General features: G+C 42.4%; 1 protein-coding gene across 2 annotated transcripts in view; it reads right to left on the reverse strand.

Moving 5' to 3' along the window:
- Positions 1–202: 202 nt before the first annotated feature.
- The window catches only part of LOC125023153 (cryptochrome-1-like), a 29,981-nt gene continuing 7,575 nt past the window's right edge, over positions 203–22,608 (reverse strand). For both annotated transcript variants that reach the window (XM_047610209.1, XM_047610218.1), the window contains 13 exons: positions 16,760–16,868; positions 16,403–16,545; positions 15,122–15,306; positions 13,001–13,089; positions 12,472–12,612; positions 10,565–10,876; positions 10,258–10,409; positions 6,731–6,933; positions 6,374–6,481; positions 6,070–6,240; positions 5,109–5,189; positions 4,639–4,763; positions 203–3,641 (listed from right to left, as the gene is read on the reverse strand). In XM_047610209.1, the coding sequence (XP_047466165.1) occupies positions 3,633–3,641; positions 4,639–4,763; positions 5,109–5,189; positions 6,070–6,240; positions 6,374–6,481; positions 6,731–6,933; positions 10,258–10,409; positions 10,565–10,876; positions 12,472–12,612; positions 13,001–13,089; positions 15,122–15,306; positions 16,403–16,545; positions 16,760–16,868 (1,828 nt within the window). In that variant the 3' untranslated portion in view covers positions 203–3,632. The remainder of the gene's footprint in view (positions 3,642–4,638; positions 4,764–5,108; positions 5,190–6,069; positions 6,241–6,373; positions 6,482–6,730; positions 6,934–10,257; positions 10,410–10,564; positions 10,877–12,471; positions 12,613–13,000; positions 13,090–15,121; positions 15,307–16,402; positions 16,546–16,759; positions 16,869–22,608) is intronic.

Genomic DNA, 22,608 nt, shown 5'->3' on the forward strand with positions numbered 1-22,608 from the left:
AATGGAAAATACAATTTTCGAGAAAGAAAGAAAAGCAACAATGTAATAATAATCGGATCGATATAATCAACATTTAGATTGATATGCCCAGCCCTAGGTTCTTAGGTCTTAAACATCCATAATGTGTGTGGGGAGTGTGGCATAAAGGAGTTGATTGTCACATTTCTGGGGTCAGTTCTACTGAAGGAGGACCAATGAAAGATTTGAAGTTGTAACAATTTTAATTTCCTGTCATGAACTTGATCAAGCACAAGAAAAGCCTTTCACAACACAAGGAGAGACAGAGAAAGAGCATAATATTACAGAGATGACAGATGGCATCTGTTTTCACCTTCGTGTCACAGAAGGGAGAACAAAACAAAAAAAAGCAAGAATAAAAACTTGGTTCAACTTGTTTTTCCATAGTGAATAAAAGCAACAAAAGAAACTAAGAACGTTCGAATCCTCTTGAGAACATACAGAAGTATAATACAGAAACACTACAATACTTTTTAATGTAATCTCCCACTCCCTCCCCTTTACATACGCCCTCCCCCCCCTTCTACATTACTCCTGAACCCGGGGCCAGCACGATCACTGATGAACAAATATCAGGTACTGTACACACACACACACACACACACACACACACTTGAATCATCACACCTCCACTGAAACCAAAGCCTTCTCAGGAGAGCACAGGCAAACCGCCCTCTAGCATTTATAGCCCCAACCTGCATGACGTTTTTAACATGTTGAGCACATATAGGACTAGAAGTTATTTAAGCGTCAGTTGTTAATAACTATTGGTTTGTCAGTCAAGTCTGTGAATAGAAAGATAACTCATTTCATGATTGTTAGTTTGCCAGAGTGGATGACAGCCAACCAATAGTATAGTTTAGAGATATTCCAATCTGGCTGCGCCAATAATAGATGGCAGACTGGGGCTTTAAACAGGCTACACTCAACTCTCTCCTGTCCAACCATTACAAAGGACATGCTTGTGTTTCAGTTATTAATCATCTCATGTGAGCCGGTATCTGCATTTAAGCGATTTAAGTGAAGTGAGTGTGCATTTCGGTATGCATGTCTCTGTGTGGAAAAGGCGTGCTTATTCATGATGTGTGTTTGTATATCCATGTCACTGACATAACTTGCACAAACTCACCTCCTCCTCTGACCAGGTTTCACATGAAGAGTTTTAATTGTGAAACAGCCAGCACGGGGAGTTTAATGCCGCTTGTTGCAACAACTAAATGTGTCATTATTAACACACTAAATGTGTCAGAATTTACAGGTACTACATGTGTCAGAATTTACAGGTGCTAATTTGTATGAGTGTGTAGTGTGTGTGTAGGACTTTTAGTGTAAGGGCGTATTACGATGAGCAAGAGAGGCTGCTGGGCATATCTTAGAGGGGCAATCATACATTCTCTGGTTCAATTCGACTGCATTCTTCTCAACAGGAGTAACGGTGATAGTGGAGGGTGGACGGACCCTAAATGAGACGCCAGCTTCATCTCCTCCAATGCTGTTACACAGTCCTCCCATAGACACTTTGGGCCATTTTGCGACCCTTATCGGTTGTTTCATATCAATATCATAACTGTTGTGGCAGTTATTTTATTTATTTGCCATTTTGCGTCTCTGTTTCTTTAAATTTCAAAACCATCCGGGTCGCGAAATGTCACAAGTAAGCAGCATACATATATATAGATATATATATATATATATAGTTGAACTCCTTGCACAGTAGTAGAAATCCTTCATCAGGAGGGTATATGTATTTCTGAGGAATGTTGGTTTCTGTTTTGCTGACAGATTTAGTCTCATTTGGATCAGATGCCGTCGTCTGTCTTTTAGTGTGTCTCAACCTAATGGTTTTCTTCTTTTCCTTTTTGTTTTGTTTGAGTTTTTGTTTGTTTTTTTTTATAAGAAATCTTAGAAAAATGTGACACCTTTGAGAGGAGATCGCAACCAACTGCCTGTGTTCTCTGCCTTCAGGTTACCTCTAACCACATCTTGTCGCGTTCCTTTTTTCTTTACCTTTGGTTGTTGAACTTGTTGCACAGCAAAAAAATTTTCCAACACCACAGAATGCCTCAGAGATACTCAGAGGCCATTTTTCGACAGGCATGATAGATGGAGATCGGAGGGGGCGGAAACAGAGAGGTGAAAACGTGATCGACTCTGGAAGGGTGAAGTCAAACCAAAAACACAGCAGTCCACCAGCCGACAGTTTAAAAAATATATATATATCCTACAACAAATAGCCGTGAAACCATAGACACAATCTACATGTGATCAATAACATGGGGTAACAATGCCAGGATAGCAGGAAAATAAAAATAAATTAAATTAAATACGAAGACGGTCATATGAGAATAACGAGGAGGAAATCCTCTGTTCATGTTTAAAACCACGTGTATTAAAAGATCAAATGACGAGAAAATTTTTTACCCGGTTACATTTGCACCTCTAATGAGCTCACAGATGTCACGCCATGACACAAAGAATTACAAAGAAAGCTACAAGAACTCTTATACCCATAATGCCACGGTCGTTTTTTAGTTTGTTAGTTAGTTTTTAAATCTAAAGTGACCCCAGAAAAGGCCTCCTAACTAATCTACAGTAACACACTGTAAACATGTTTCCAAGACCAAGAGATGAAACCGGTCTGATGGTTTGCTAATCACATTTAAATACAACCCCAAAACAAACCAACTGTGCATCGCTGTTTTTAGCTGCCTATACAAATCAAGTGATGGCAGGCACATGTTCCCGTGAAATCAAGTGTGAGTAATTGCATTTAATGTTTGGAGGGAGGTCACCGAGACCTGAGGAGCTGGACTTTTACACGCAAATGAGACCCTGAAGTGACCTGCCAGGCTGTGACTGTGAGCATGTATGTAAGTTTAGTTATTTTACAGCAGCTACACCAGCGTAAAGATTCTCGGATAATTAAGCCTATTTACAAGCGTTTCATTTTGAAAACACAATAAAAAAAAAAATTAACATATAATATCACTATGAACAGTTGTATTTGTGTGAGTGACACTGACTGGTCGGCTTGAGCGGTCAGCTGTATGGGATGCAGCACATGGGGACAAACACGCTACAAGGCTGTAGTAAAGGTAGAAAAGAATCCTCTGTAAACCCTGACCTGATTAACTTGGTTTTACTTTGGGGTATTTCAAGGGCAGTTTTCTGGAGCTTCACTTGGAGGTTTTAAAAACGCTAAAATATTCCATCATTTACACTTATAGCTGCGTCAGAGATCGTACTGGCTGGTGGCAGCACTTTTAAGACAATACATGTTTTGGGTTCTTTTTTTTTCTTTTTTTTTTCTTTTTGAGGCATTTTGTTTGTTTGCACAATCGTCTTGAGGTTGTCACACATGTCTGTACACACCTGAAAGAGGCCTTTGGACTCTGATAAGAAACCCCTCCTAGAGTCAAAAATCACATTTTCACCTTTGTGTTTACACCCTGAGGGATCAGTTAGTAAAGAGACAGACAGCCGGTTTAGATGCACTATGTCCGGAGAGGAGGACAGGTGAGGTTGGAGGGCAGGTGATGATGCTGGGGTATCCTCTCTCTGCTGGCCAGGTGGTGACTCTGATGAGGATTCAGACAGTCTGGTCTCCGCCTGCTCTAGGTAGTCTGCAAGGAAGTTGGCAAAAGACAGGGGATGTTGAGACTCAGTAACACGGCACTGAAATACACCTTGCTTTCTAAATCTGCAGGAGCGTCACAGCTTTGGAACTTTAAAGTAGCGCTTCCCTTCACAAATTCCATGCTTTTGTGAACAACCGTTTTGCATAGTTGCTCTCCTGGACACAAACATGTTTATTCAGAGCAATATGATGACAGGCGGAAATTTACATAGGTGAGTCCCTCTGTTGGTAACAACGATGAAAATATTTACTTTGTAGCGGCAGAGTTATGATGACCCACAAAGCTTCCATCTATTGCCTCAAAGGCCATGAGAAGGGCAGACAAATGTTGTTAACTATCAACATCTTTGGCGAGCTTGTTTACTCCCACTGTGACATTTATAATTCATTAAGCCTATGTGTAGCGTATGCCAGTGGCAGCAAAGCATTCATGGGCGGATGGTTTTCTATGTGCACATAGAGGCACACAGGCATTAATCCATGTCATGGTAAAATGCGACGCTGTCATACATATTGATATGCTCCATGATAGTTTATATTCCCACATCATCACAGTACGGATGTAGAACACTATATACAGTATAGTGATGGACAACAATGCATGCGTATATGCGTAACACACGGTCTGGTATGCTTTATTCCTTAGTGGAAACATAGAACAACTCAAAATATATATATTTTTTTTATTTGTATGTGAATAGTTAAATATTGAAAATTCTTTTTAATTAAACAGTTACGGGACTAAATTCGGCATCCTGCCCGTACGAAAAAGGGCAGTACACTCATTAGCAAACAATAAATTAAACTGAAGAATGAATGTGTGTGTACAACAGCAGTCCATCAAATCTGAGCCATAACAGTCACTGTTTAGGCTTTTTTTTTTTTTTTTTATAGTTCCACAATTTCTGAAATGCTCATCCCACAGGTCATTCAGGGATTTTTAATGCCAACAGTATTTTAGAAGAAGATGAGAAGACTCTGACCTCGGCACTCTGCCTCTGCATCTTGTGCACGGAGCAGGACGCCTGGTCTTCTTCCCCCGACCCCTCACGTTCCGACTCGTGTTCCCGCTTCCCTGTGATGCTGCCTCTGGTGTGCACGAGGAGTCCTGAGCATCCCAGTATGCAAGGAGAAGGATTTAGTCATTACCAGAAACAATTTAAGGCTGGGTTCTGACAGGAGTGAGCTAACGTCTGGTTTCATGACTATTGGCCAGTTTCACTCTGTCAACTGAAATGAATCTGACACAGTGTAACATTATCGCCCTCTTGTGGCAGTACAGAAAACTAGTTCTCAATCAGATGCTGCATAATTAGGAGTGAGACTTATACGCAGTTCCCAAATCTGTGCAGCTCATTTTAGAGGTATCTGAAAACATCTGCTTTACAGACAAGTTTTTGGGAGAACCAAGACTAGCGACACATGCCTGCCTCAGATCCTTCCTGCTCCTTACCTGGGTGTTGAGGCACAGCAAACTCATGGTAGAGTCGGCTGCTGGTGATGGTCTGGCTGGCGTCTGGCACTGAGTGGTATCCTGGAGAAAACGCACCAAACAGACGATTTGAATGTTAACCTTTGCAAGAGGGTTCCATAGTTAATGATCAAAATAATAGTTAACAATAATAGTAATAATAATTTTCCCCATGGCAATTTAAGATAATGCACTTTGTGGAGTTGGTTGTTTACCTGTACATCAGTGTGTTCATATTGTTCCAGTCACACACACAGTATATATTACAAAAGTAAAACTATGAGCCAAAGTCATGTTGACTACTACTAGTACTTGCTCAAAAATCGTATAGGCCTGACTTTCAGAGATCAATGGCAAATGTTACAATGTTTAAAAACGCACATTCCACTTGTGGAACAATGATGTTGTACTGAGGGTAGTAGCAACATATGTGACTCCTACACATGAGGTAGTAGAACCTTTAGCTCTACGCTGTCCACAGGTTTTGAAAAATGTTTGCACGCAACTACAGCAACATGCCCACGTCAGACTGAATCATGAAAAACCTTGGAACGGGAATCACTATTTTTAGACGACTAAAACAACAGAAACCATGGAGGATGTTCAAGCCGTGTCATTATTCAGTGTGGTTTTAGAGTTTTGCAAATGGACGAAGTGAGTCAATGCTGGAACAGAGGCGTGCATAGGTGGGAAAGCAGATTCAAAACACCTGATAAGCCAAACTTCAGTTAATTTTAAACACAGCTACGGAGTTTTCAAACTAGTGACTGACCAGCTCCACCAATCAGAAATTTCTTAACTGCCAACTATGGAAGGATATTTTGTGGGAAATTTAATTCCATGGAACTTAGTTTTGTCACTGTTAAATGTGAATCTAAGCACAGAACACACACTAAATGGAAAACCTGAGGATATTTAATATCCATGTCAGGTGTTGTTTTACCATGCTGCTGCTGCTGTTGTTGTTGTTGTTGTTGTTGTTGTGGCAGTGGTTGCAGTCGTTGGTGCTTTTGCCCAACACTGCTTGGCCCAGTCTCTTCTTCACTGTCAAAGTTAAGTAGGATGCTCCCGCTGCCATTACCAGTCGCAACGGAGCTCCCCGACACTCCAGGCACTGAAAGAAGAAGACGAAGAAGAAGAAAAACACAGATGGTGTGATTGACTGAAGGGCATAACGCAAAGTTTTATTTGATGGTACCAACTGTACCTGTGAAAATATGTGTTTAATTGGTTCAAGGGTGACTTACTGTGCGAGTTGTTGTTGTTGTTGGTCCCTGGCTGCTGCTCTCCAGGAGAGTAGGCCATCATTCCTCCGTTCCCATTCCCATTAGTGGACGGCACTGATGCCAGCAGGCCTGAAAGACGCAAACACAGATTGCAGATTGAACCGTTTCAATCTCAAAATAAAAAAATAAAAATAAATGAATTGAAAAAAAGGAGTTACGAGTCAACTGTAAAGCTGTGTAAAGGTCAGATGTCCCAAAGTTAAATGAAAATACTCTTTTTTGTCTTTTTTAGAAACAACTTTTCTTTGTGATGATGGAACTATAACCTGAATTGGGAACTTAAATTCTCCAAAGTCGTGTAATAAACCGATCTCCTACCCAGTCCCCTGTATCGGCTCAGCTGCTGGTAGATCTGCTTCATCCTCTCGATGTTGAGCCGGCTCGCCTCCGCGTGGTGCACCATGGGCTTCGGGTAATGGACGCCGATAATGCACTTGGCGGCCGCCTGCACGGACTCCGGAGCGTTCCACGGGTCGTAGATGTACTTAGCAGGAAAACCTCGGAGGACAGGTAAGTATCGTCTGGAAGCACAGGGAGACATTAGATATGCTGGCTTGTGTCAACAGCACATGGAAGGTTAGAAAGTGAATTGGGGGAAGGAGTGATGCAGGGTCGCAAACGGTTAATAGGAATGAAATTCTCAAATATCTTGCAGTACTGAAAACTGAAAAAACATCTAAAAAAAAAAAGAAAAAAGAAGAAGAAAAATCCATAATAGCTACAATTACATTTCAACTACTTCAACTACTAGTGTGAAAATGGGTTTGTGATGCATTTGAAAATCAGTATTTCTTTCGTAATCTCTTCAAATCATACTACTTTTCAGGTTTCTTCCTGAGAAATTTTGAATTACATTTGAATTTTTCAGCCCATGTATGTAACTGTAACTGATGAGAGCATGCTGGTCTTCAGCACTTCATGCTTACAAGTATCATGAAAAATACCTGCTACAAAATGAAAGCTACAAACAACCACAACACTGCACAGTATGGCTACAGTACATGAGAGTATGAGTACAAGATCGCTGCTCTTCAAGCCTGAAAGTCTTGATTGAACTTTTGGAGATTCTGGCACTGAAGTGAGTTACCACGGCAGTGCGCAGTGAGGACTATGGTTCCAAACGTGGTAGAAAACGAAGGGCTGTGGTCCCGAACAACAGTTACTGTAAGTTGGTGTGATAGCAGCCACACCGCAGACAAAAAGTGTGATCCTCCGAGAGATGAAGCCAATAAAAGCCTGACTGCAACAAGGTAGAGAATTCAGCGTCTCACAGTACAATTCCAACCTGGTGAAGTTTGTTCTGTTTGGTTTCTTTTTTCCTTTGGGCTGTCGTGGATTTGCTCCATGTGACAAAGAGAGGCCACCTACCTACTGCACTTGGTCCGACCTTACCGAGTCCGAGGAGGGGAGACAGACAGGACAGAGGAGGGGGGCGAGTGGAACTGTGGGAAGCGTCACAGTGCATCGCTGAGAGGCAGAGAGACAGAGGGGTGGGGGTGGGTGTGGTGCGGCCTTGTGGACCGACGCGCACACACGCGACGGACGGCGCTCCGGTTGCTACGGAGATCGCCCCATCGCCCCCATGATGATGCTAGGAGACGTCTACTGTAACACGCGGTTAGAAAGCAGAGTGTGTTGACCCCTACCTACCCGCAGCCCTCCCGCCTTCCCTCCCCACCCCACCCCTCCCTGACCAGAGCAGGCGTATGGTGGAAAAGTTCTGCCATCGAGAAATCTGTTCTGTTTCCTTCACGCTGCTAGAGCAAAAAAAAAAAGAAAAGAAAAGAAAAGAAAAGAAAGATTTACTTTAAAACTTTCTCGCCTGAGGTCAGCTGTGGCTAAAAACAATAATATCTCTGTATCTAAATGTAGGCAAGTTAAATATTTCTTAAAGCTCAGCATGTCCTCAATACAGTCGGGAGAAAAAAATTAAACGTGTGCAGAAAATGATTATGAAAGTCCCTTGTCGATGACAGAAGTCTTCCATTATACCTCACAGCTCCAGCCCCACCCCACCCCACCCCCCCTCCCTCCCCACGATCAGACAGCGGTGGACTGAGAAAAGAGCTCATGCCTGCTCCCCCTGTCCCTCAGACTGTGGTGGTTGTCTTTTAAGTTGTCAGCGGGCCCAAAACCCCCCTACTGACTGTCTCCTCCCACAACCACAGCGCCACACTCTGGGCTGGCCCACTAGGGAGCCCCCTCATTTCACCAAAAGGGACCACAACCCTTTTGCCAGGAAGTTCCGCGACCTGCCAGTAGCAAGAAGTCCCACAGAGGACAGCGGGTGGTGTGTCGGGTCTATGGTGAGTGTATGTCATGAGGAGAAGGTGAAACCAGAGTTGGTCTCAGTCATCTTGTGATACAATGACAAGCTAATTTTTTTATGTAGCCCTCTTTTTGCTACTACTGTCTTGTCTGTGTATACACACATTTTACTCATTCTAACAAAATATATTTGGACAAATGGCCTTATATATGGTGACTGTGTGTGAACACTACTTGGTGCTGGACAAATAAAATGTATGGGGTGTTATATGCATGTGTGTGGCTACACAAGCCAGCCACTGCTCCAGGTCCACCTGGACCGGCAGGGCTGCATTCACATAAGCAGAGCACCACTGAACATTTCACAAAGGGCTGGATGAGGGGCTTTGCCCAGCGGCTGGACAGTGGACCGGCTCGCGTGGCACAGCACAGGTAACAAGTACCGGCGCCAACCGTGCATCACTGCGATGGCAGAGCTAGAGCTGGTCCAACGCCTCTCCTCACTACCCTCCGAGGAATGCTTCATAGTCCTCTACCTAACGAATGCAGTCAAGGCGTTTGCATTTCCCTACCAAGCGGTCAAAATCCCTTTTGACGAAATGAGACGCTACCGAGTTACAAACCTGCCCAGAAGGTGCTGCTGGGGCGCGAGCCAAGTAGTGTCCCTCAGGGTTGCACAGATAAATAAAAACAAACGGCCACCGGTTTCTAAACTCGATGCCTGACTTCCATCCAAGGCAGCCCTGGCTGGAAGCCCGGCTGCACCTGGGTGGAGGGGCTTGAGAGCGGCCAATCATCTTAAAAGAAATCAGCTACAATCTACAAAGGGGAGAGGGATAGCTGAACTTTTCCCCCAATCCCCCCAAAAAACAAATGAGCCAAAACACAAACACAGAGTCACATCTAGAGAGAGAAGAATTAATCGACGCCTCTGCAGTAAAAAAAGAAAAAAAAAAAGAAGGGATCATCTACCGGCAACAGTTATATGTATCTAATGAATCGCACGTGTACACAATCACCAGACATTCACAAACAATAAAAAAAGGAACGCAAAGAAGTACACTGTGAACACTGAAGTTAGAACAAAACGCATGCCTGATTTCGAGAACTAAAGTGCTGAAGTTTTAACAGAAAAGAAAAAAAGAAAGGACTGCTGGGCAAAAAAAAAAAGTTAAAAATAGAGAGGAGGGAAGGATGTTTGTTGTGTTTCATTCACTTACCCAGGGATCTGGAGGTCCCCCTTTATCCCTCCATCTCTCACTCTCTCCCTGCTCTTGCCTGTCAACTAGAGCTGTTTCTGAGTGTGTGTATTGTCTATTTGAGGCTCTTTTATGGGAGTTATAACTTCCAACTCTTAAACCTACTCAGATGTGTCCCCTTAAGTTAGTATTGGACATTTCTAAATCTCCGTTGACAAGCTGACCCTGCATACATGTATGCGTCTCTGGTCCTGTGTCTGCCCTCCTGCTGTCTTTGTGTGTACGTGTAGCCTAGAGAGACAGAGGGAAGAAGGGTCCCATCCAGGTGAGGGGGGTCAGCTGTTGGCACCAAGGGCCGATGCCAGGAAAGGTACCCACCTGATGAAGTCCCCGTTGGGGTCGGTGCGCCGGCCGAAGCCCACGGGGCAGTAGCAGTGGAAAAACTGCTGGAAAAATGAACTGCAGGACAGCCACATCCAGCTGCCTGCGTTCACGCTCCAGTCGGCGTCAAGGAGCAACTCCTCAAAGACCTGCAGCAGCACACACGACATTATTGACGAAGATTAGGATGCTGAGGTTCACCTCTTTCACAAAAACTGACTGGCCAAGAAACGTAGATGCAATTGTCATAATGGCTTTAATAGAATGGTTTGCGTGAGAGTTTGTAGCTTTCTAAATCCCTCACCTTCATTCCTTCCTCCCAGCTAATCCACAAGTCCCCTCTGGTGAGGAAGCAGGCCACTGCATGCCTGGCTAGGTGATGGATCCAGCCCTCCTGTCTCAGCTGAGTCATGATGGCATCTATCCAGGGAAAGCCCGTCTTGGCTTCGGCCCACTTTGCAAGTGCTTCAGGATTTTTGTCCCAGGGGATGCGGACGCAGATGGGGTTCCCTTCCATCTTATCGAAGCGCGGGTTGTTGGTCGCTGCAGTGTAGAAGAACTCGCGCCACAGTAACTGGCCGTACAAGGAAAGGGGAGGAGAGCTGTTCTTTTTCACCTGGATGTAAAAAGACATCGGTTTTAGAGGAAATCAAAGGATAATGAATGAATAACAATCTGGTCATTTTTTACTGTATAGCTTCTTCATTGAGCCACTCTACAAATCTATGTTAACTGCAGACTTGTCTCCCACTTTTTAAGGGACCAAACGTAATGGGACAATTGGCTGCTCAGCTGTTCCATGGCCAGGTGTGTGTTATTCCCTTATTATCCCATTTACAAGGAGCAGATAAAAGGTCTACAGTTCATTTCAAGTGTGCTATTTGGAATCTGTCAACTGTCAATATGCGATCCAAAGAGCGGTCGCTATCAGTGAAGCAAGCCATCATTAGGCTGAGAAATCAAAACAAACCCATCAGAGAGATAGCAAAAACATTAGGTGCGGCCAAATCAACTGTTTGGAACATTCTTAAAAAGAAAGAGTGCACTGGTGAGCTCAGCAACACCAAAAGACCCAGAAGACCAAGGAAAACAACTGTGGTGGTTGACAGAAGAATTCTTTCCCTGGTAAAAAAAAAAAAAAAAAAAAACTTCACAACAGTTGGCCAGATCAAGAACATTCTCCAGGAGTTTGTCAAAGTCAACAATCAAGAGAAGACTTCACCAGAGTGAATACAGAGGGTTAACTACAAGATGTAAACCATTGGTGAGCCTCAAAGACAGGAAGGCCAGATTAGAGTTTCCTAAAAAACATCTAAAAAAGCCTTCACAGTTCTGGAACAACATCCTATGGACAGATGAGACAAAGATCAACTTGTACCAGAGTAATGGGAAGAGAAGAGTGTGGAGAAGGAAAGGAACTGCTCATGATACAAAGGATACCACCTCATCAGTGAAGCATGGTGGTGGTAGTGTCATGGCGTGGGCATGTATGGCTGCCAGTGGAACTGGTTCCCTTGTATTTATTGATGATATGACTGCTGACAAAAGCAGCAGGATGAATTCTGAAGTGTTTCAGGCAATATTATCTGCTCATATTCAGTCAAATGTTTCAGAACTCATTAGACGGTGCTTCACAGTGCAGATGGACAATGACCCGAAGCATACTGTGAAAGCAACCAAAGAGTTTTTTAAGGCAAAGAAGTGGAATGTCATGCAATGGCCAAGTCAATCACCTGACCTGAATCAGATTCAGCATGCAATTTATTTGCTTAAGACAAAACTGAAGGGAAAATGCCCCAAGAATAAGCAGGAACTGAAGACATTTGCAGTAGAGGCCTGGCAGAGCATCACCAGGGATGAAACCCAGCATCTGGTGATGTCTATGTGTTCCAGACTTCAGGCTGTAACTGACTGCAAAGGATTTACAACCAACTATTAAAAAGGGAAAGTTTGATTTATGATATTTTAAATTGTCCCATTACTTTTGGTCCCTTAAAAAGTGGGAGGCACATATACAAACTGTTGTAATTCCTACACCGCTCACCTGATTTGAATGTAAATACCCTCAAATTAAAGCTGAAAGTGTAGTGCAGTTAAAGCACATCTTGTTTGTTTCATTTCAAATCCAGTGTGGTAGTGTATAGAGCCAAAAAGATTAGAATTGTGTCGATATCCCAATATTTATGGACCTGACTGTAACTACAAGCTTACCTTGCGGTAGAGGTCAGTGAGCTTGAAGTAGAAAAGACGGCAGGAGAGGCACCCGAAGCGCAGGTAAGGGCTGAGTCCTGTTGGGCTGGCCAGCAGTGAGTTGGCATTCATCCTCGGACGTTCAAAATTAGCCACCCATGCCTGGAAAAACAGAGAGATGGAGAGACCCACAGGAAAAGAGGGAGGTATCATTGGAGAACAAAAGTTGAGGTGAAGTCACTACAAAAACCTGCAGTTCCCTTTCTAATTAAAGTGATTAAGTATTGACATAATGTCACAGTAGAGATGGGACATCACCCAATGAAATGCGTGCATTTGCTTGTAAAAGCAATTGTGGCATTACTTTAAGTTGAGTCTATAACAAACTAGAAGCTCATGTCACTCACAAAAGGTTGGTTTGGTTGGTTCATACCACAGTATAGATTTTCGTGTAAAGTGTCTAAGTTGTCCGTCTGAGTATTTTACACCACAAGACAGCTTAAAGCAGGCTACAGACAGGGACTTTAAAAACAGCAGGTGCAGTACGGACCTTTCTCTCCAGATGGCGCTCTATCCGGGTCAGAGCCTCGGTCTCTCCTCCAGGCCACACAGCCGTTGGCAGGCCCTCTATGTCAAAGCCTGGAAACATTCATTTGAGTCACTCAGCTGTTTTATATGCCTATTCTCTATAATCAATCAATCAATCATTCAACTTTATTTATACAGCACATTTAAAAACCACAGGGGAAGCCAAAGTGCTTTATACTGGGACATAAAATAGGTTTAAGATTAACATGTACACTGGACGTCTACAGTCACAAACAATACACTCAGATATCCTCACCTGCTTTTAAATCCTCTACTACTAATTGGCTGCTTTGTTAACTGTATTGGTAACTAAGGTAACTTAAACTAAACAGTTGGCTTGCTGCTTTCACTTTACTTGCATGAACTTTCAAAGCAATGTTTTTTTTTTGTACTTTATTTTTACAGTGACAGTGACTGAGTACTTGAAGCTATTCAAGCTCCCCTCTGGCACAAAGACACATCTCAGCTCCCCAGTGTGTGGTTTTTAGTGCTATATAAACCTGCTTTCTTGTTTTAAATGAAAAATGATTAAAGACTACGATAGATGGTGGGCTGTAACTGCTCCAGCCTGGAAGGGCATTTTTTATGTTTTGCTACAAAATCCAAATCCAAAATCACAAGACATCAGTGAGAAAAAGGTAATAGTAATACTTAATTAATTAGCATCTTGACAGGTCATTTAGGGAGTTGTTTTAACTAAGGTGACCTAAATAGTCCATGAGGACAGTAAAGACAGGTGTGAGTAGCAGATTGTGACTGCACTTTCAACACTGAATGAGCAGTGGCCTTCTGTGAATGGAAACAAGACATCTGGCCTGAGTGAGGATAAGATGGTTACCATGTTGCCCCATTTATTTAGGGAACAAGCAACAGCTTGTGTGGACTTAACGTGTAAAGAAAGAACCAAGACATCTGCAATGACTCAATGACTTAAATATCTTTGTATTAGTGAAAGAGGTGCTCAGGTGGAATTGGCAGATGGCTACAGTGCAGGTGTGAATAGTCTATAACCGTCCATAAATGGAAACTGGACGACTGGACGGAAACCAGTCATCTGATTAATCCAATAGTGAGGGATTAGAGCATGGTGTCAAATTCCTTTTAGTTCAGAGGCCGCATACAGACACGGGCAGGCCAGATCAGTAACAAAATAGCATAAATAACCTATAAATAACAAGAACTTTGCTTATGTGCAAAGAAGTAAAGGTACATTATGTAAATGTTCACATTTTATGAATCACCTGAAATTTCCCAAGGAAAAAAAGGTGTAATTTCAGCAGATTGTTTAGCTCTGAGTCAGTCTCAGTATATTTCTGTCCACGAGAGTGTGACACCTTTACATGTTGATGCCGTGGACGATTGGACCAGATTGGACTAGATTGGACCAGATTGGACTTTCTGGTGGGCTGGTTTGGGCCGTGTGTTTGACACTTCTGGTTTAAAGAGAGTTAATCCATATGGCCTCAATAATGTTAAGGATTAATTTTATTTTCATTCTTAAACAATCTTTTTATTTAGCCAGGTAATCACACAAGTCATCACACAATTACTTGTAGTCGCTTGCAGCCTTTACTGTTGCTGGGTTAAGGGTGTCTTCTTCTTTTTTAGAGCTTGTGAAGCCTACAAGTGTATTGTTTATGAAATCCAGCTTAACCTATTGAGGCCTGTGGCGGTTGGCCCTAAAGGAAGGTAGGGTGCTGCCAAGAAGGACTCCAACTTCCAGATACAATGTAATCCAAAGTGCCTCCTGATGTCTGCCATGGAGAGACAGTCTGAGTACCTAATTATCTGTTTGCTTTTCAAAAAGTTGACCTTTTTCAACTTGATAAATTTACAGTTCACAACAAACACACCAACAAATAAACAGAGTATATGTGTGGATGAACCATGTTGCGCTTTATTGGAAGTGATTAATTTTCCCACTGTGTGTCGAGGGTTTCTATTCATATATTTGTTGTTACTGGGTTTGTTTGAAGCCACAACTGTTCTGCTTCTGCTTAAACAGCAGTGTTCTTTTCACTAAATGCTTGTACCATCTCCCTGAGCGTACACTCAGTGAGATGTTGTGAATTCGTTTTCTCACCCAGCTCCTCCAGGGATGGGACCCCGTACTTGTCTCCGTGGTCCTCAGAAATGGGGGTGACACAGCGTCCCATCAGTGTGTCCGACAGTATCTCCACGGGCATCTCAGGAGGATCCAGTCGACTGATGAGAGTCTGGAAACGTTTGTAGGTGAGAGGAGGCTGACCGCCATTCAGCTCTATGATCCTAGAGAGGAGGAGAGGTAGGGACCGGTCACACTTGAATTTATAGTCAGACTTCCTATCTGTAAATTATCTGACGGTGATGAAGCAGCAGGAACACAAGCAAACACAGTATCACTTCATCTGTCTCTCTTCTTTCCCTGATGCCCCATCACTGTGGAACAGAGTCAATCTGGACTCAACAGACCACATGACCTTCTTCCTTTGCTACAGAGTCCAATCCTTATGCTCCTTAGCAAATTAAAGCCTTTTTACTGGTTAGTCTCACTGATTAGTGATTTTCTTAAGGCTACACAGCCGTTCATTTCCAGTCCCTTGAGTTCCCTCCACATTGTATGTGTGGAAATACTCTTATTTTCTCTATTAAACATGGTTCTACTGTTGTTTTTCTTCAATTTGATTTCATCAAACGTTTAAGTGATCGCCAATCACTTGTAATGTTTGACCACATTTCTTCCTCAAAGTCGATTGTTCCCCACTATCCTTGCAAGTTTTAATAATGTGTTGGACACTTCTTAACTCAATTTTAGTAGTTTCTGCTTCAATGTCCTTTGATGTTTTCTCTGCTTGGTGCATGTCAATGATTTGACCCGTCTCAAACAGACTAATATCTTTTCCACGGCCACAGGATGTGTCTTTCCACATGGTTGTTTAAGAAATGAGAAGCTCCTCATTGAATCAGTTGGGCTTAAATAACTTACTGCCAGCTGAAAGATAATCACCCATGCAGTTATTATCCAATAGGAGGCTTGTATCTATTTGCTTTGTTAAATCCAAGTGGCAACGACTTTTTTTTTTTAAACACTTGACACTTGATCAGATCTCTTCTCTCTGGTGGGAATAAATACTATTTTCTGGGCATGTTTAACCCCAGTGGAAGTTGGTGATATTTGGATATGCAAAATAGAATTAAAATCTTCTGATAAAAATATTTGTTTTGGTATTGGTTGATGACATGTACAGAAAACAACACTCATTCGTAGAGATAAAATCAACCGTCACATGGCTACATGACAATTTACTCATTAAAACAATCCCTAATTGGAGGTTGTTTAACAGCTGTGTTCTTGTGCATCTGTGTGTGTTGTGTGGTTTCTTACTTGTCCAGGTCATAGAGGGTGTGTGATATTTTGACAATGACCTCCACGCCTGCCTCCATGGCCAGCTTCTTGATGGCAGCATCTCTCTCCTTCCCAAATGGCTCTGAGTCATACTCAAAGGTCAGTCGAGAGATCTTCCACTCCTGAGACAAAGCATGAGAGACATAAAAAAATGTCAGACCTGTAGTGACGACTTCAAATGTTTACTTGACCGTCAGGCCAAATCTATTCAATTCAAAACACTGAAGAATGGCAAAAATCAGCTAATAATAAAGATTTATGGCACGTAAAGAGCAATAATTTGGGATTTGTGTCTTTAAATAAGGCCATCAGAATTATTATTAATTCTCTGCTGACCTTAAAGAGCCGGGGGAACACGTTGGCTGGTTGGCCCCTGATGACAAAAAGGCGTGAGTTCAGCTTCCGAAGGCTGGCGTCCAGATCCTCCAAACACTGGAGGAGAAACCTGAGATGCAGCAACAACAGAAAAAAAAAAGTATTATTGACCATCTGATTAAACATTTAGGTTGCCACTTTTACTCTGAACTCTTTCCAATTGGAGCCTGTTGCATATGTTAAGTTTCGTTTCTGGGAAGGAACCAGCATGAAATTACTTTACATTATCTGCCCCTTAACTGGCGGTCACATTCTTTTCTGTCATAAAAGCTGGTGAGAGTGCGTCACTCATATTGCACACTAACTATGTGCTGAGGGTGTGACACAAAGCTGGCAGGCAAATCAACCACCTACACATAGGTGGGGAAGCGTATATTGTTGTAGTAGTTGAAGCTCTCATGTTTGGGCAGAACAGTTTTATTTGTAGAAATTAATCTCTCAACTGACAAGATACCATCAACAGCCATTGAGTAACCACAGAAAAAAGTGACAAATTTCAGATCAGGAGGGTTTGTGTCAGCTTGGTCCTAATTTCTGACACTGTCTGAATTTTGTGTTTGTGTGCTAAAACTTCAACATTAAGGATGTACCACACGAAGTTTCCCACTACGTTGCCAATTTGTTGCCAACTGATTTTCTTTAGTTTTCCCCCCTTTGTATGAACTACCAGTGACTGCTTCCCTGAAGCAAGTAACCTCTGCTGACAGCTGGGTGAGTGCTCCCACTCCCTCAGCAAAACACAAAACACAAAGAAAAACAAAACACCTACTCATGATCTTTTCTGCACTGTATGCAATGCAAATACAGCGTGCCATATTGTCCTACACCTAAGCTGCCTGTCACTATGGATTCTGTCAATGACTCATCATCGAGATTAGATCATTCTGCATTCTGAAGTTCCGGCCATACACTAATAATTTCATTTCCTGTTAAGCAATATTTAATATAACTACGGCTAGTGGGAAACACTCCTCAGACGTCTGACTGCCTGACATTACACTGAAGTGTCACGCTCAGTCCATTGGGTGTGTGAGCAACTGTTTTTGTGGAAACTTCACACTCCTGGAATAAGTATTAAAGGGCAATAAAAATAACCATAAAAATATAGTACATGAAGTACACATGCTGTAAGATATACCACAAAATCACATAAGAGAGGCCAGAGAATGCCTTTATTGTCCATGCATGGGGTACAACGAGTGCTTTATCAAACAAGCCTAAAATCAGCAAACAAATAATGAAAAGTGTTCAAGTGACTGATTCTAAAATGTTCGATTCCAAACCCTGAGAGTCTGCAGCAGGTGTGAAAGAATCTTTATCTGAGGACTGATCCACTGATCTCGTCACGCAGAGTACATGAAGTACACACGCTACAACAGCGTATATGTGGGTATATGTGGGTATATGTGGGTGGGGCAAACGTCACACTGTACAGCCACACTACATTACATAAAAACTAATCGCACGCAACATGACTGCATTGGCTTCCTGTTTTTGCCTTCACAATCTCATCAGTTGTTTCTGAATACTTTTCTTTATGCAATTGCAATGACACGGAGAGAAACTAGAAGCAATGTGTGGACTAGAGACGGAAGTTTAATCCAGCGTCAATTGGAGAACATTTGACGACGTGAAGTGGATGGGCATCAAGCTGAACTAATGGCAATGAGCGACAGGTTACTTCACTTCCGCTTTATTAGCAGAGGTCTAAACTGTTCAGACTGTGCTTCAGTTGTCGTGTCTGACCTGCAGTGCTTGTCATGAGTAAAATTAGGTTGGGATCACACACAATCAGAGAGTTGTCGATGCGAGCAGGCGACCAGACTGCCACTTAACGTTCTGCTCAGTCCTGCCCCCTACTGTCTGACCCCGTTGGCCTGATCATAAAACCAGGGGAGGGCTCGTTCACAGGCAAAGCTCCATTTGCTCCCAATCCGCACACAGACAGGCAGAGCTGGGCGGCAAAGTCGCACACACTCGAGGCACGTGCCTGCCCGTGCATAAGCTAGACACAGTTAGGAATCCTATTCAGGAGCTTTCATAACTGACCGTCTGGGTCGCTCTTTCTGTTGATCAGTCCAGGCTGCAGCTCCACTCAGGATTTCCTTGAACATTTGCGCATCAAATTTAAATGTAGGCCTCTGAGATCCACAAAATTAGAAGGATATCAATGGAATTATGGTCAGGATTATTAAGATCTTTTGTTTCAAGAGAGGCCAGATGACAAACATGAACGTTGCCTTTACTGGCCTTGCACGAGGTATGAGTATATAATCCAACACGCACAAAATCAGCCAACAAAACAACATGAAGGGGGCCAAAACAAAAACAAAACAGTAAAATAAATAAAAAGTGTTAAAAGACTCATGTACTCAAATGTCTTTATCTTTATCTGAGGACTGATCTACTGATCTCACACCAACACACTGAAGAGTTCATTTGCCGACACAGGTTCAAATGTGAATGGCTGACCTTGTTTCCTGCTTGTTTCCTGCTGAATTAAATGGTTGAGAAAAATACACAGAAAATCTCCTGAAGCTTTTTAGGACAGGATGTCTCTAATTCGTGTCACGTCATCCACAGAGACGTCCATCTCTTACAGTGTGATGAAATGAGTTTTGTTTTTGCGCATGCCCAACACAAAATGCCAATAAGTACTTTGACTAGAGGCTTCGACAGATGAGGCTTCCCAATATTTTAGCTGCTGTTTCAAAGCCTTTAATGCATTTCTAGGGCATTTTTAGCACATAATACAATAATATATAATGCACTCTTCTTCTCTTTGCAATCCCCAAATTAACTATATTTATTATATATTTCATTAGGGGGTGATCTCTGTTTCACTAATGGACCTATGCAACACCAAGAAAGGATTTTGCATTAATGTGGAAGGAAGACTCTTCCTAAACAACATGGGAACAGTATTTCTCAAACGTAGTAGTATTGTGTGTTTTTTTGGATTTAGTTATCATCTGTTTGCCCTGAACCCTGTTTTTCTCATGCTCTTTTAACTGCCCTCCTTCTGTCTCAGTGGACAAAACCTGTCAAAATAAAATCAGCTCAGATTGCTGTGGTTCACACTATCAGCTGTTTTCCACTCGTGTGTGAGCGCGTGCGAGCGTGCACATGAGCTTACACGTGCACATTCACGTTCCCGCGTGCACTCATCTAAGTCTTTATGTGAGAGTGCATGTGTGTCTGTGCGCACAAGGTTATACACAAGCACGCATGTGCATGCAGTGCACACCGGTTATACATGCGCAAGTGTTTGTGTGCATGCACGTATATAAGCATCAGTGCGTGCTTCCCTATCTGAGAGACTGTGTTTCTGTCTTTGCGCTCCTAACCACTTCCTCCTGATGTTCCTGGCCATATTACTGTTTATATATGTGAGTATGTGTATGTGCGCAGTTTGCTTTGTCATACACCAGTCCTTATATAACTGTACTGGCCTACATCTGTCAGTGCAGACACACTCAGCTCTGAACGCACAACAACACAATCCCTTAGCCTAGAAACCTCATTCCTGGCCACATGCACACGCACACGCACACACACACACACACACACACACACACACACACAAATGCGCGCGCACACACACACAAAAGACTGAGAAGGACACTCTCCTGTGCTCTCCATCTTGCGGTTGGAGGAGACTGGAAAAAATGTTCAAATGGCCGAGGCACTGAGTGTGAATGCCAATTTGTAAACTCTTGGAAAAGCAAAATATGCTCTCTGACGTCAATGTGTGAGAACCCACTAAAGTCATCTTTGTTGTTGCTTCTCATTTTTCAATGGAAACGTTTGACTATACTTAAGTCCAACACTGCGTCAAGGATTTATGTATGATTCATGTTTTGCTAAGTTTGTGTGACAGCTTAAACAACGCTCACATCCTCTGACTACTACTTCAAAAGTGAGTAACATAAAACAGGAAAGGTCGGATCCTTAGCAACTGTTGTTGTCAAGAAGCCAAGGCTTTAGCAAGTTAATGGCTGGCTAACTCAATGTAGGACATGCAGAGGACTGATGAAAGAAGAGGGCATTGGGAATACCAACATGGAAGAAAACTCAGTATGATTACATTAGTATATATTAACTTGCCATCTTCGTCCACAGGTTCTGAAAAGATCTGCAAACGCATCACAACTACTGAATATGGAGCTTGTAAAAACTGTATTTAAGAGATCATAAATAGCCTACAAGAGTTTATATGGGCCTTAGCTGATGGCAGCAAAATGATTTACGTCATACTTAACTGGAACACCTGTTCAGACCTCGCATTAATATCCACCCTGGGTGATCTATTAAGATAAAAGACAGGTGTGAACAACTCCAGAACGCTTTGAGATTGTATTTTAAAGATCTCTGACCACATTTAGGAGCGGTCTGTGTGGCGTGTGTCCGCATTGCATCCTGAGTCACATTAAAGACCTCCTATACTCGACAGGGGCGCTCCTGAGTTTTGTTATGACACACACATTAAACAGCGCTGTTTGTGTTTCTGTTACAGCTGTAGAGATCCATTTGAGACAGTAGCGATTACGATATTCTACTACCCAGATAATGTTGGGGTTTATTTACATACAAAGCACGAAACTGAGATCGGATCTGGAGATGCATTTAGAAAAACGTGTTCATTTCAGGTCTGAACAACACGTACCTAAAGCTGGTCACCTGTGATCGGATCGTCCAGATCGGGTCTCAATGCAAGGTCTGAAGGAGCCTTTTGATTGCATTATTGACTTAATAAAAGCAATTTGGGAGACTACAGGAATGGGTGATAACTTATCGTACATGATTTATCGCTGAAAACAATTGCGATAAATGTGATGAACGGAAGTTGATGATGTAGGCACTACGGCGTACTCAGCGTACTTGCAGACGCAGCTCACCGTTGGCTAAACAAGGCTGAATAACATGGAACTGGTCCGGATATCATGAGTCGTATGTGGAGCAAACTTGCAAACTCTGCAACCTGAAATACTGAACCACAAGCCAAGGTTTAATTCTTTCTCCTTCTTTTTTTAATCTCCAAGATGTCAATGTGTCTGGTCACCAAAAACTGCAGATGCATTCAGTCCATTCATTCCATATGAGGAGCTCAGCAAACCAAGGAAACATAGAACCAAAGGGATTGCAATTTGCCTGGAAGAAGACATGTTGCTCTTTTCACATTTCAGACTTGTTTGATTAGTCACTACAGTTTTCTGCACAACTTACTACTTAAACCTGTAGTTAAACACCTTATTTGACTGTTGAATGTAGTGACAGACAAAGTCACAACCATGGATTGGAATTACAACATATTTTTAGCAGGATTTTTATTGTCATGGGCAGAACGGCAATTTTCTAGCCCAGTTCGCCCTTCACTAGAGGACTATGAAAATTACCCCATTACTTTAACATGGCAAGCTGTGGAATGGAAAGTGGCAAAGTTTCTGCATGATTACAAAGGCAAAGAAGGCAAAAAAGTCAACAAAAAAGTGTCAGCAATCATTGCTCTACACTTGTCACAATTCAAATGGAACAACTTCCATGATACAATATATTAATTATACATTTTTTTTTTAGGAATTACAACGTCATTATCTTATAAGATGATGCAAAATACTTATAATGCACAACAGAGTCACCGAAGAGCTCTAGTTGTATGATTCTCACTGCAAAGTAATTATAATAACCAAGTGGACAAAAGATGAGATGTTCTGTTAACAAGGAAAGGATGACACAGATCTGTTTGCCTGTAATCTTGTGTATTTTATCAGATAATGAATGTGGCTTGTTTTGCTTTAAAGCTTACAAAC

This window comes from Mugil cephalus, chromosome 1 (genome assembly GCF_022458985.1).
Source record: "Mugil cephalus isolate CIBA_MC_2020 chromosome 1, CIBA_Mcephalus_1.1, whole genome shotgun sequence".
In the NCBI taxonomy this organism is placed as follows: Eukaryota; Metazoa; Chordata; class Actinopteri; order Mugiliformes; family Mugilidae; genus Mugil; species Mugil cephalus.